The 15,003-nt window shown below is 43.7% G+C and overlaps 1 protein-coding gene across 2 annotated transcripts in view; it reads left to right on the top strand.

Moving 5' to 3' along the window:
- The first annotated feature begins 3,084 nt into the window (after positions 1-3,084).
- SUFU (SUFU negative regulator of hedgehog signaling) overlaps positions 3,085-15,003 on the top strand; it is a 118,882-nt gene continuing 106,963 nt past the window's right edge. The window contains exons 1-2 of one of the 2 annotated variants that reach the window (XM_037903628.2): positions 3,085-3,410; positions 8,533-8,667. In XM_037903628.2, coding sequence (XP_037759556.1) covers positions 3,253-3,410; positions 8,533-8,667 — 293 coding nt within the window. In that variant the 5' untranslated portion in view covers positions 3,085-3,252. The remainder of the gene's footprint in view (positions 3,411-8,532; positions 8,668-15,003) is intronic. The other variant, XM_037903629.2, reaches the window with a different exon arrangement.

Below are 15,003 nucleotides of genomic sequence, written 5' to 3'. Positions count from 1 at the left end.
TCCCTGCTCAAAGCAGGTTCAAGCCTAACTAAATCATCCCAGCCAGGGCTTTGTCAAGCTGGGCCTTAAAAACCTCTAAGGATGGAGATTCCAAATCAATCCAAATCCTCCCTAGGGAACCCAATCCAGTGCTTCACCACCCTCCTAGTGAAATAGTGTTTCCTAATATCCAACCTAGACCTCCCCCACTGCAACTTGAGACCATTGTTCCTTCTTCTGTTATCTGTCACCACTGAGAACAGCCGGTTTCAGAGTAACAGCCGTGTTAGTCTGTATTCGCAAAAAGAAAAGGAGTACTTGTGGCACCTTAGAGACTAACCAATTTATTTGAGCATAAGCTTTCGTGAGCTACATCCTATGAAGTGAGCTGTAGCTCACGAAAGCTTATGCTCAAATAAATTGGTTAGTCTCTAAGGTGCCACAAGTACTCCTTTTCTTTTTGAGAACAGCCGAGCTCCATCCCCTTTGGAACCCCCCTTCAGGTAGTTGAAGGCTGCTATCAAATCCCCCCCCTCACTCTTCTCTTCTGCAGACTAAATAACCCCAGTTCCCTCAGCCTCTCCTTGTAAGTCATGTGCCCCAGCCCCCTAATAATTTTCATTGCCCTCCACTGGACTCTCTCCAATTTGTCCACATTCCTTCTGTAGTGGGGAGACCAAAACTGGACGGAATATGCCAGATGTGGCCTCACCAGTGCTGAATAGAGGGGAATAATCACTTCCCTCAATCTGCTGGGAATGCTTCTACTAATACAGCCCGATATGCTGTTAGCCTTCTTGGCAACAAGGGCACACTGCTGACTCATATCCAGCTTCTCATCCACTGTAATCCCTAGGTCCTTTTCCGCAGAACTGCTGCTTAGCCAGTCAGTCCCCAGCCTGTAGCGGTGCATGGGATTCTTCCTTCCTAAGTGCAGGACTTTGCACTTGTCCTTGTTGAACCTCATCAGATTCCTTTTGGCACAATACTCCAATTTGTCTAGGTCACTCTGGACCTATCCATATCTTCCAACGTATCTACCTCTCCCCCCAGCTTAGTGTCATCTGCGAACTTGCTGAGGGTGCAATTCATCCCATCATCCAGATCATTAATAAAGATATTGAACAAAACCGGCCCCAGGACCGACCCCTGGGGCACTCTGCTTGATACCTGCTGCCAACTAGACATCGAGCTGTTGATCACTACCCCTTGAGCCCAACAAGCTAGACAGCTTTCTATCCACTTTATAGTCCATTCATCCAATACATACTTCTTTAACTTGCTGGCAAGAATACTGTGGGGGACCGTATCAAAAGCTTTGCTAAAGTCAAGATATATCACATCCACCACTTTCCCCATATCCACAGAGCCAGTTATCTCATCATAGATAGGTTGGTCAGGCATAACTTGCCCTTGGTGAATCCATGTTGACTGTTCCTGACCACCTTCCTCTCCTCCAAGTGCTTCAAATTCCTTGAGGACCTGCTCCATGATTTTGCTGGGGACTAAAGTGAGTCTGACTGGTCTGTAGTTCCCTGGGTTCTCTTTCTTCCCTTTTTAAAATATGGGCACTATATTTGCCTTTTTCCATTCATCCGGGACCTCCTCTAATCACCATGAATTTTTAAAGATAATGGCCAATGCCTCTGCAATCACATCAGCTAACTCCCTCAGCACCCTTGGATGCATTAGATCTGGACCCATGGACTTGTGCACGTCCAGCTTTTCTAAATAGACCTTAACCTGTTCTTTCACCATTGAGGGCCGCTCACCTCCTCCCCAAACTGTGCTGCCTAGTGCAGCAGTCTGGGAGTCTTCAACTTCTCTGAGGGGCAATAATCTCTATGGATGTGTCAATTAGCAAGTGAGTTCTGACAGCAGGGAGGGAGGTTCTCAGAGAGACCCTGCCTCAGGTCATCTATGGCAAGAGTTACCAACTTGTTACACACTGGGCAGTGTTCCAGAAGCAATTTGTAACTGCCCTCAACTTTAATACAGAGATGCAGCCTCTGATCTCAGAATGCAATGGGATCCCAAGGGGAGGAGGAGGAGAGCTATCTGGGCCCTTTGGGAAAAGAATGGGGTTCTATGAGGGAGAACAGGGGAGGAGGAGGATGTGTAGGATGCCGTGTAGCTTCACTTAGGACCCTTGGGCTATGGGTAGCAGAGATGAAGCTTTTGCCTATGCTACTCTGTAGCAGACACCCAGATTAACACCTGATCAGGGATCAGAGGGTATCTTCCTCCCACTCTGAATGTCCATGGCAAAAGAAGAGGGTGTGTGTCACAAACTGCCCAGCTGTAGCTAGTGTAGGCCACCATGTGGGATTAGGGGGAAGAATGGGCCACCACTGAAAACCGTGAGTTGGTCTCTCATAGCCTTAATACAGCCTCTTAGTTGTGCTCGGAGTCTAGTAGGCACCAGTATTGCCTAGAAGCTCACTAGCCTCCCAGGGGCCCTATTAACAGCCTTAGGGTGTTTTCCAATCTTAGGGTCCATTCCTCTTCCCAAATGGTCCCTATAGCTTCCCCCCTCCTCTACTCACACCCTATAGGGCCCCATTCTGCCATCATGTGGCCCCTATAATTCCCACTCCTGCCCTATTCTTCCCTATAGGGTGCATTCTTCCCCTCCTTCCTAATCCCCCATAGGGCACTCACACCTCTCCTCCTCCTCTATAGGGCCCCAGTGTCCCCTCCACAGGGTCCCCATGGCTCCTATTCTGCCCTATAGGGCCCCCATTCTCCTCCCCCCATAGGACCTTCATAACTTCTCTCCTCCACTATTCGTCTCCATAGGACCCCCATCACTCCCCTCCTCAGCCATAGGGCCCCTAGAGCGGCCCCTATAGCTCCCACCTCCCTACAAGGCCCCATAGTTCCCCACCTCCCCTTGTTTGCCCCATAGCCCCGCCTCCCCCAGAGGGCTTCACTCTCCCGCTCCCGCTGCTGCAGCCGCAGGCCGCCGCCGCTAGGGGTCGCGCACGCGCCTCCCTCCGCCGCAGCAGCGGGTAGGGCCGGGCTGGGCCAGGAGGCCTGGCCTCCGGCGCTGCGATTGGCGGAGCCGCCCGCCAGTCAACGCGCGGAGGACGGGGCCCGCCTGGAAGCCGCCTCCTCCTCGGGAGTCGCCGGTGGACGGAGCCGCCTGGGCCGGGCGTGTGGCGAGCCGGAGCCGGGAGCAGCCGCCTGGGCCGGTCCCCACCCCCGTATCCCCGAGCGCGGCGCAGGGCCCGCCCCTCCCCCCCCGCTCGTCCCGCTCGGAGCGGCGGCCCCATGGAGGGCGCGCGGCCTGGTGGGGCCCCCCCGGGGGCCGGGCCCGGCTCCTTCCCCCCGCTCTTCCCCCCGGGGCTGCACGGCATCTACGGCGAGTGCCGCCGCCTCTACCCCGAGCAGCCCAACCCGCTGCAGGTCACCGCCATCCTCAAGTACTGGTGAGAGCCGGGGGGGTCCTGCGCGGGGGGGGGCTCCCTGAGCGCGGGGGCGGGGTCCTGCAGGGGGGGGCTCCCTGAGCGCGGGGGGAATGTCCTGGTTGGGGGGCTAGGATGGGGGAGGATCTTGAGTGGGGGGGGGGCTGGGCTCCCTGAAGGGGGGATCCTGGTTGGGGGGCTGGGACGGGGGAGATCCTGTGGGGGTGGGTGGGATGGAGGGGCCCTGGGTGAGTGGGGGGCCTGGGCCATCGGGGGGCCTTGAATGGGGGGCTCCCTGAGTGGGAAAGGGAGATGTTCGGCCGGGGGAGGCTCCCTGAGTGGGGAGAGTTGGCTGGGTCTGTGAGAGAGGATGCGGGGGTGGGTCGTGGGGGGGGTGGTGGGTGCATTGTTCTGAGGGGAGTTAATTTTGTGACCCACTCTTGCTCTTCATTTTAATCTGCTCTCACTTGGCATCAAGGAGAGCCAGCCCCAGGCACTCTCTCGTTACAGTGTGTATGGTAACACCCATTGTTTCACGTTCTCTGTGTATATAAATCTCCCCACTGCATGCATCCGATGAAGTGAGCTGTAGCTCGTGAAAGTTTATGCTCAAATAAATTGGTTAGTCTGTAAGGTGTCACAAGTACTCCTTTTCTTTTTGCGAATACAGACTAACACAGCTGCTACTCTGAAACCTGTCCCCTCTCTGTGGACAGCTGGAGGTCCACAGACCCTATTTTGGAGCTCTGTAGTGGATCATCCTAGCCAGTGCAGGATTAGGATTTTTCCCTACAGAATTTTTTCTGGTGCTTTGCAACGAGCCTTAACTAAACTTTTTCATTCTGGCATTTTTCCCTTTAGTTTTGTCAGGGCTGCTTCTGGTTAGGCAGAAATAGAAAAGCGGTTCTTCCTGTACCCATCTCTGACCAAACCAGGAAGTAACTGGTATCCTTGCAAAGATGCATTGCTCTTGTTAGAATCCAGACTAGTGCTTTTTGGAGGAGAGGTTTCAGAGTAACAGCCGTGTTAGTCTGTATTCGCAAAAAGAAAAGGAGTACTTGTGGCACCTTAGAGACTAACCAATTTATTTGAGCATGAGCTTTCGTGAGCTACAGCTCACTTCATCTGATGCATACTGTGGAAATTGCAGAAGACATTATTATATACACAGACACCATGAAACAATATAAGCTATTACCAGCAGGAGAGTGGGGTGGGAGGAGGTATTGTTTCATGGTGTCTGTGTATATAATAATGTCTTCTGCAATTTCCACAGTATGCATCCGATGAAGTGAGCTGTAGCTCACGAAAGCTCATGCTCAAATAAATTGGTTAGTCTCTAAGGTGCCACAAGTACTCCTTTTCTTTTTGGAGGAGAGAGTCTGATTCTCTTAGGTTTATTGGCTGCTAATCCAAATCTGGGATGTAGATCTAAAATAAATTGTTGCTGAATATCTGAGGAAGCTTGGAATAAAAATGGTTGGTTGTTTTTTTTTTCTTTTCAGTCTGAGTGCAGGCTAACACTTTCCAAGTTTGGTACCTAACTAAGTGGGCAGATCCGGTCGCCACAGTTACAGCAGTATAGATTTAGATGCCTTCCTTTAAGTATTCAAGTGCGACAAGAATTTCCAGTCTTTTCTGTTTAGGAGTCAGCATTTCTGTTCTGTTATGCCAATGTCAACTGGAATGACACAAGATTTGTGTGAGACAAAGGTAGATTTTGGTTTGTGGTGGTGATGATGATGAAGCCCTCTCTGGTTTTTAGGAATAAATAGCACTGAACGTTTCCCAAGGTGCTGCTTGGTTGAGATCTGTATTCACTCACCTCCTAGATCCTGGGAAAGGAGCTAGTGGCAGGGATGATACTGTAGCTTTTCTGTTGTCAGATCTGAGGCCTTGGCTCTCACGTGTATCACCGTTGTTAGTCGGCAAGGTGCCACAAGTGCTCCTTTTGTTTTCACCAGTGCAGTGTAATCGGTGGTCATCCTAACAGTGGGGGAGTTCCTCTAGCACCAACAGAGCACCAGTGGTGCAACGTATAAACACCAGAGTTGCCTCCCAGAGGAGATTTTAGCACAAGGGCTAGTGTAGACATAATGTAATGAAGGGGAGATGTGACCTGTCTGTCAGAGTCTTTAAACGTTTGTGAAAACTTTGCTGAATTCACTTCTGTTGTTCACTCATGCCTATGTTGTCTTCTACCCTCATCCCTCTGGGCTGCAAGCTAGATCAGTGATAGTCAGACTGAGGCTCATGAGCTGCAAGTGGCTCTTTAATGTGCACATGATATTAAAACACTGTGATTTAATTATTAAGCAGCCTAAAATATTAATAAATCAGGATGCTTTTGCTATGTTGTTAACCAATTGTAGTTGATAAAATATTATTTGTTCAGTTTTTCTGTGAGAATAATTGTTTCATTTACTATATAAAAATAAAATTTAATAGTAAATGGAACAATGAATTCACAGTACTGTGGTTCTTTTGGGTAATGTGGATCACTAACTTAGCTCCTGAACCACTGAGGTCTGAGTATCACTGTTTTCGATTAAAAGAGGAAATAGCTCAGTGCCTCAGGAATAATATTGCAAAGCTAATCAGTTTTTAATTATACCTAATCAGTCTCTTTTAAAAAAAAAATTACGATTTTTGAACGGTATTGCAGTGTTTAAAGAGTTTTCTGGCTTGCAAGGGAAGTATCTATGTAAACATGCAGCAAAACCAAGTGACGTGCATACCTCCTTGAGGGGAAAAAACTGAGGGATGAAAAATACTTCATGCAACAGGTGTGTCCTTTTAACCTGTTTCATTTGTGTATTTTTGGGAATTAATTCAGATAGCTTTTGGAAGCACTCCTGTGCCAATGTGAGTGGAAATTTCTTCTATGTAATCTTCAGATGATTACTCTTATTAAAAGAAGTGGTTAAATACTTCTGAAGTAAAATGCCTCCAGGACATAAAATTGAAAGCAATAGAGCAGCATTGTTAGTTGTGTTCCTTGCTTTAATAGAAAAGTGCTCGAAGTTTGTAGAATCGAGGGTGACTGTTTCATCTTCACTCTTTCACCAGTCTGTTTCCTGCCATATTTTATAGTTTCAAGGCATTTTTCTGGTAGTGCTATATTACCTGGTAGTTCCTTATCTAATGGCTGTATCATGTTACCTCCTTTCACTAATCATCTCTTAGGAGGCTCTAGCTCAGTGGTTCTCAACGGCCACTAGCAGGCCACTTGCAGCCCAATCATCACAGAGCTGCGGCCTACTTGACGTCCTCAGGGCCATATAGGTAGTATTGGAAGCGGCCCACATAACACATTGAGGCCTACAATGATAAATAAGTTGAGAACCAGTGCTCTAGCTGAGTACTTGGTCAGGTCTTTCTCCATGACAGAAGCCCAGGAAGTTTTAACATTGGTCAACAGGGAATTCTTCATGGAAGTATAGTTTCTCCCTCAGGCTAACCTTACTGCTCACGTCCCCTATCCAACTGAACGTGGTGTAACACATTTATTTCCCATGCTAGCACTTTAACTTTATGCAGTTCTAATTTTCCAAAAAAAGTCTAAACACTTCCATTTATCACAACTTTGTGTCTGAACCTTTACACAGAAAAATGAAGATTACAGTACAATTGCAAAGTGTGCATTATAGCAAACTCCTGCAGAGGACAGTATATGAAGAGGTATTTGGAAGGCCAAAAGTAATGGCGATTCAGATATTTGTGCAATATATGGATTGTTCTGGTGGATTGTTTGTATAGCATGAAGAGTGTACTTAAGTGTCTTACAGACAAGCCTCTGCCCTGATGAAATTACAATCTAGGGCCCTGATATGCCTGTGAGCAACAAACTATAGGATTGGGGCCTGACCAGACAACATACAAAGGGATGGGGGCTAGCGTGTAATAAGAGGTATGATTGTATGCAGCTGTTTTAGTTCATGGCTTTTTTGTTTGGCTCTTGTTACATTTGTTTTGTATTTTTGTTTTGACCAGAAAGCAGGTCAGACGGGAAACGGTTAAACAGCTACTTTTTATGTTCCATAAACGTGGCTGACATCTTGTCTGTCCTTTGTTTTCATCTGTCCTTTCTGTTTTATGATAGTACAAATACCAAAGAAAACAGTTTGGCACATTTTCTCATATTGACGTTACCTTTCTCTCTGTACAGCCAGATGTGACTACAAATTGCTAATGAGTCCACAAACCTTGTTACAGTGTCAACCAAATTTCTTTTTTTGTCTTACGGCAGTAAAACACTCTGCAAATTCCATTTTTATATAAAATGGATTATTCCATTAAGTAGTCTGCTAGTTGCTATATCCTGACTGTAAGTAGTGTTCCACTATGCAACCAATTCTAATATTTAACTTGATGCTGTGGGATATATTTTTAAGTCATTCTAAATTGACATTCTTAATGTACTAAGACGACAATAATAATATAACTTTGCAGAGAGAATGACTTGTCTCCAGTATTCACATTTTGTTTGCTTTCAGAAATATACAGTATTCTCTTAAAACTCAGTCTTTTCTAATTCTACTTTAAGAAATAGAATGATTTAGAAAAAGTAGGAGTATACATCTCTGAACTGAGTTAAAGGTTTGCAGTGTGAGTATTGATATCACCGTTTTTCTAGTATACTTTTTCAATCATCTTGGGGTGTTTTGTGGAAACTTTAGTAATGGTCCTCCAGACAGTTTCATTCTTTAACTTTGAAAACACTCAACATATGAGACACGTGCACCCTGTCTTCCTAAGCTTAAAACTCTGGATTTAACTTGGCCTTATTAGCTTTTCTAGAGGGAATTTGGATATGCTAATTTAATTTTTGTCACTTGCAGTGATTTGAAGCAAGGCTTTGTCTAAAAGGCCCATACCAGCATCTGTGCAGACTTCATATTAATTTAGCGTAAGACTCAGTCTTTCAGCTGTGCTTTTTATTTTCATGGGAGTCTTGAAAGTGTCATAACAAGACAGTTGTGATAATACATAGAAAAGTTCACCTTTGTCTTCATAGCTTTCTTTTTTTTAAAAAAAAAAAAAAGGGACTAATGACAGTGAGATTATTCCCTTTATCTCAGCATGTAAAACAGTTAAAACTGTCTTTCTCCAGTATTATACTAGAACTTCCTTTTGTTTTTTACAGGTTGGGGGGACCAGATCCTCTGGACTACGTTAGCATGTACAGGAACTTGGGAAACCCAGCGTTGAATGTTCCTGAGCACTGGCATTATGTCAGCTTTGGGTTAAGTGACTTGTATGGAGACAACAGAGTTCACGAGTGAGTGCCTTCTGGATTCTATTGCTGCATGTTGTGCTTTGTATATGTTGTGGATGAGGAGGCGCAAGGGACAGTAAAACAGCATCTTCTTTGTGGGTCAAACATACATATTTTTTGCGTTGTAGACTAAGACCATTCAAAGGGAACTGCAGCTCCTCATGGGTGCAGGAGTCTACCATGTAGTTCTCCTTGCAGGACCAGGGCCTACTTTAGAATGTGACTGGTTAACTTATTTGTTTAATGATTTTAACTTTTGATAAAATTCTTATTTTTCTTCTGCTTGATACTTTGATATTTAAACTGTTCCACTGTGGTCCTCTGAAACCCTCACCAATCACCTGTTAAGAACCTCCTCCTTAAAATGCTGTTGGAGCACCTTTCCTTGAGCTGGGAAGGCAATGTTAATATCAGTGTGTGGTCACAGGGAGGCATTTGTAGATGCTGGGCCCCCATCCCAATCAATGTAAAGGTGCAAAGATACAGTAATAGAAGCATAAGAAAATAATCACTTGATCTCTGTTCACGCTCCCCTACTGTTGGGCTGCTCACACATGGAGATGGTTCTTCTCTCCCTGCTACTTCTCCCTCCTCTTTTTTTAGCTTCTGATATGGTGGCTAGGCTTTTGTCAGGTATGTTGCATCAGGCTAAGAAAGATCAGACTAGATCTCATTCTGATCTTTTCCTACTGGTCTTGACCATTAGTTATAGGTAGAGCAAGCAACAGTAGCTGATAAACGTATGGGCTGTGGTTTCTAAGTCTTCTCAGAGTAGTGTATCTAGTCTTCTAGCCAGGGGAGGAGAGACCTTCTGGTTGTTGTTGTTACCTGGCTTTTATGGAGCAGAGAGAGTTGATCTAGTGAATCTGTGAATTGTAGTGTTTTACAGTTCAAGGGCAAATAACCTTGATTGTTGGTATGGTTGTGGGGGTCTAAACTAGCTCATCTAAACTTTACCTCCTCTTTCTTGCTTGGGTTAAGCTTCAGCCAGCAGTTTTTCACTCATGTCTTTCGCTTTGTCTGGCAAAAGCAGGCACACAGCCAGTTCCTTTAACTTCCCCCACATCCACAAGGCAGCAGGCAAAGTGACTAAGGATCCACAGCCAGATACTTTCAGGTCCTTAAATTATGAGATTTGCATGGTAAGAGCACAGTAGAGTTAAGAGCAAAAGACCGCATGTATGGCCAGATTTTAAAAAGAGATCAGCATCAAGTAGCTTTCAGTGGGTGCTGCTAGGTGTTGAAAATCTCTTTTTAGTGTCTTGACAAACATATAAACTTGGTGTGCTGTATTAACTCTATGTGCAATCTGTACAAATATAGTGGCTTTCCCGCCTTAAAGAGCCTCTCATTCTTTGGGAGTAAACTTATTAAAGTCCTTATGAAAATATCTTTAACAGAATTCCGTTCAGAGTCCTTCAGGAGGGTAAAATGGTCACATGGGAGCTGTTGGCAGTGGTATAAAGTAGAACTAAAGTTGTTTGGATGACTTTCACTGTTGCCATTACAACCTTAGACCCTTTTTTAAGGTGGAGCCTGCAGTAATACACTATAGATCAAATCCAAAGCCCACTGAAATCAAATGGAGTTTTTCCATAGATTGCAGAGATTACTGGACCTGACCAGATCACAGCAGTCTGTAAGATTTTTAAGAAGTGTGCATTTTCATAACTCCTCCCTCCTTAATCTGTTATAAAATACACTGTCTTCCTAAACAAAACCTGCCCTGATCCAAAAGCTGTGCAAGCCTTTAAATCTATTTCCTTGTGACCTAGTGTAGCACACAACCTCTCTCTCAAACAGACTTTTTTGGTAATACTTTTGTTATTCTGTACGATTTAGACCAATTATAATCCAATATAGCTGAAAGGTTTTTTAGGAGTGAACCCAGCCTGAATTGGGGGGCCCCCTGTATGTATATTAATAATGAAATAGCAAACAGATGTTGCAAATGAAGTGAACATGTTGACTTTAATTTATATTTTTTAATAAGAACCTGAAAAGTCTGAAGTGTAGCTCTCCCTGTGACTCCTTGCTGACAGATTTATTTTCAGTTAAAATAGCACTATTTCCTGCACTGCTTAAATATCGGTTATGCTCTGCTTAGAAAACAGGTCTGTTTTTAGGAGCTACAGAATAACATGGAAGAAATTTAAGAATTTCAAGTGGGAGAACTTTTTTTTATTTAAAAAGCACTCAGTGTTTCATAGTATAATGGCAACCATGACACCAGCTGTGTTGGCTTGATTGCGCTCTGCATCCTAAATCATTGCATCATGACAGTGTTACGGAACCAGAGGTCTTTGATTGGGACTTCACACAAAACTATATTTATGGAAATAGGTATTTCTAAATAGCTGTGAGCACTACCTGAGTGGTAGCAGAGATCCCCTTCCTAACCCTTTTGAAAAGGTTTCTCCACCTTCTTTAACTTCTCTGCCTTTAAAATTCAGACTTGTTTGTAGCTTGATTCAGGGGAGGACCCCACTGCTCTAGAAAGCAGCGAATCCATAGTGTTGAAGAGTATAATCCTTTTGGATGTGTTACTTTTTGAAGTCTATATATGGCATAGTGGTACTGTATTTATAAATGTGTAAGATTCAGCCTGTCAAAGGTATCTGAAACACTCTTAAAGATAGCCTTGGAAGGATTAGACTTGTATTGGTAAATGCTGGTAAATGTTTTTTCATTGGTTTGTGTGTGTATGCTGCAGTGGACATTTCCTCATCAATAATAATTGAAATTTACAAAGGCAAAGAAAGAAAAATGCTGCTGGAGGACTTCTGAGATTTTTGATTTAAGGATATTTATTTTGTATATTGATGTGATGCTGACACTTGTGTTCTAACAGTTATAAAGCTTTAACTTTCTGAATCTCAGTATCTACTGTCATTAAATTGTCTGACTGTCACCCATTGTCTGATTCCCTCCATAATTTCCTGCAACTGTGAAAATTTAAATCAATAAAATAAAAAAATGCTTAAAAATAGGCATTGGTATTTTCTGTAAATTATTTTTTTTTTTAAATCCTATTCTGCTACGTCCACTGCAAGGTCACACACATCTACATCCTGCTCAGAGAGGAATAACCTCTATTCCAAGAATTCATCCACTTTTTGTAATACACTGCCATCTTTCCACCTGGGTTATTTTTGTTTTATTATAGTAGCACCTAAAGGCCTAGCTGAGTTTAGGTCCCTGTTGGTGCTAGGTGCTGTATATACACAGTAAGAGAGAGGCTCTGCCCTCAAAGAGTTTATAATCTAAATAGACAAAGGGTGGAAAAAAGAAAAGATGACCCCCATTTTACAAAGGGGGAGGCGACGTGCCCAAGGTCACACAGGAGTCTGTTGCGGAGCCATATCTCCCATTTCCCAGGCCTGCAGTTCAGCACAAGATTCCCCTCACCCCCAGTAGTTTAACAAGCACTTGAAAAGAGGGTACGTTGCTATTCCCTCAAGAGACCTGCACGCTGTAAAAACTGTGAAGGGGTTGAATAACTTCAGTGGTATGAAATCTATGAAGAAATAGTATCGAGTCACAGCAGAAAACACAATTTATATCAGAACTGAATTGTGGGTGTGTGGTTTTTTTAATTTAACGTTTGCTGTCTCCAGAGGAGAAAACTCCAATACTGCTCTCATGTTCAGGTGTTTTTTTAATACAAGTTCCTAAAACTAGGAAGTTTGTGTCCTGATCTACGCACAGACGGGGGACTGTTCTGGCAGCTTGGCAGAAGCCTAATTGCTGCAGCAAATTTGCATAAAACAGAGATGAAGGCAGCTGTAATCAGCTCTAATACAGCTGCACAGCACCACCTGCTGAGACAACAGGTCCCAGTTTGCAATGCTCCTTTTGATTTGAGCTGCTCTCCACTCTTATCAAGAAGGAGCATTGCATGCTGGGACAACATGTTGTCTCTATGGGTGGCACCTCCCTACTAAAGGTAAGGGTATGTGCAAATCTTCTGAGAATTTCATGACATGCACTAGTTGCTCATACAGACCAGGTAAATTGATAGGGTATTTGTTATGGCTATTAAAAGTGCAAAAACTGGAAGCGGTAACACATGGGATTGAGGAGGAGAATAATTTTTTCTTTAAAGCTCTTACTGAATTTGGTGGGGTTTTTGTATCTTAAAGTTGGAATTTTGATATTTTGAAAGTTGCAATCAGTACACTCTCCCCTCAGTGAGAAGTCTTCCCCTTATGAGTTTGCCTGAATGTAGATTGATAGTACTGACAGGTGTCACTTTAGTGAGCCTCTTAGTTCTGTAACCCCTCATATAACTCCTCTTCCCTCAATTTGGCAGCCCGGAGTCTGAAATTTAGATCCTAAAGAGTCCCCAAGTGCTTTACAAACTACATAAAGCACCACTGAGCTATAACTGTAAACTGAGAATGTGCGGTGGTGTAGTCCTAAACTGCAGTGTCAACCCACTAGCCTGGCACTCCTACCCCATGCTTCAGGGGGTGGGGCATAGTGGTGTAGTGGAACCAGAATACTGTTCCATTGTGTTCTGGCTACACTGTGCCATTCGGAATCTGACAGCTAGCACACTGAAAGGTAGTGGAGATAGGGACTCTGGGGTAAGCCTCTCTATTCCATGAAAAGTGGTGTTAGAGAAATGTCAATTTAGAGCAGATAAGACACTAGAACTTGTTTTTTGAGTTTGACATTTGAAAGATCTGCCCACAAACTTCATGAAATTCATTGTATTTGCCTTGAAATCATGAAAAATGAAGTCAGTCTGGTTTGGATTCAAGCCTGGGATTCCAGGAAAATTTGTATAAACAGTAAATTTCTAGCTTCCATGGCTGCGAAGATGTGCGAATGTGAACTGAGCTTAACTACTGCAGACATGTGTGCCTCAGTTTGCCTTAAAACAATAATCCAGAGATGCAACCTTCCTTCTGCCTTCGACTCATTTCACTAGGGTATTAGCTCTCAAGTCAACTGACACTTAAGCATTAGACTCTTTGGTAACCATTTAGTGGATTGAATAGGGAAGGTGGTTTGAGTGAAGAGCCAGGTGTTGCTAGGGAAGGAAATGCAGCTTGTCAGATAGAGGAGAGAGATGTGGGGGGAAGAGAGAAACAGAAAGGAGGATGGGGTGGGTGGAAGGATAGAAATGGTGGTGGTTCTACAGTTTGGTGCACTTCCCTTGCTGAATGCAACAATAAAGTGTAACAGATATGGCAATTGCCAGCAATATCTTTGGGACCTTATTGAATTTTAAGTATCTTTAGAGTCCGTTGTATTAAGTGAATGCTTTATGTTTTGTTGTGGGCTGGGCTTGTATGTAACCTTTTGAGGGGGAAGATATGACACGTGAGACCTCGAGGTTCCAAGGGCTATATTGAACAACGTGCCAGCCAAGAATAGTCTTTGAGTGTTGAGTGGTTTTCCTAGGGGATGTCTACGGGCAGGTGAATGCAAATGTGCCGCCTCTGGTTATGTAAAACCCCAACCTTTTGAAGCTATGCCCTGAGGCTTGGGCCAATGTCTGCTGATCATCTGCTGCATGAGGCCAAAATCAAAGGTCCAAGTTGGATGAAGGAAAGACGGAATTATTCTCAGTTGTTCTGGTTCTGAATAAGAGACGGTTATGAACTTGAAATCACGATTAATTGCCATTTTAATTGCACTGTTAAACAATAGAATACCAATTGAAATGTATTAAATATTTTTGGATGTTTTTCTACATTTTCAAATATATATCTCGGTTACAACACAGAATACAAAGTGTACAGCGCTCACTTTATATTTTTGATTACAAATATTTGCACTGTAAAAATGATAAATAGTAGTTTTCAATTCACCTCATACAAGTACTGTAGTGCAATCTCTTTATTGTGAAAGTGCAACTTACAAATCTAGATTTTTTTGTTACATAACTGCACTCAAAAATAAAACAATGCAAAACTTTAGTGCCTAGAAGTCCACTCAGTCCTATGTCTTGTTCAGCCAATGGCTGAACAAGTTTGTTTACATTTACGAGAGATAATGCTGTCTGCTTCTTATTTACAATGTCACTTGAAAGTGAGAACAGGCATTCTCATGGCGCTTTTGTAGCTGGCACTGCAAGGTATTTACATGCTAGCTATGCTAAACATTTGTATGCCTCTTCATGCTTTGGCCACCATTCCAGAGGACATGCTTCCATGCTGACGATGCTTGTTTTTAAAAAAAAAAAAAAAAAAAAAAAAAAAAGCCTTAATTAAATTTATGACTGAACTCCTTGAGGGATAATTGTATGTTTCCTGCTGTTTTACCCACATTCTGCCATATATTTCATGTTATAGCAGTCTCAGCTGGTGACCCAGCACATGTTGTTCA

Source organism: Chelonia mydas, chromosome 7, assembly GCF_015237465.2.
Source record: "Chelonia mydas isolate rCheMyd1 chromosome 7, rCheMyd1.pri.v2, whole genome shotgun sequence".
NCBI lineage: Eukaryota > Metazoa > Chordata > Testudines > Cheloniidae > Chelonia > Chelonia mydas.
The sequence above is the reverse complement of the archived record's forward strand: the minus strand, read 5'-3'. Positions and strand labels throughout refer to the sequence as shown.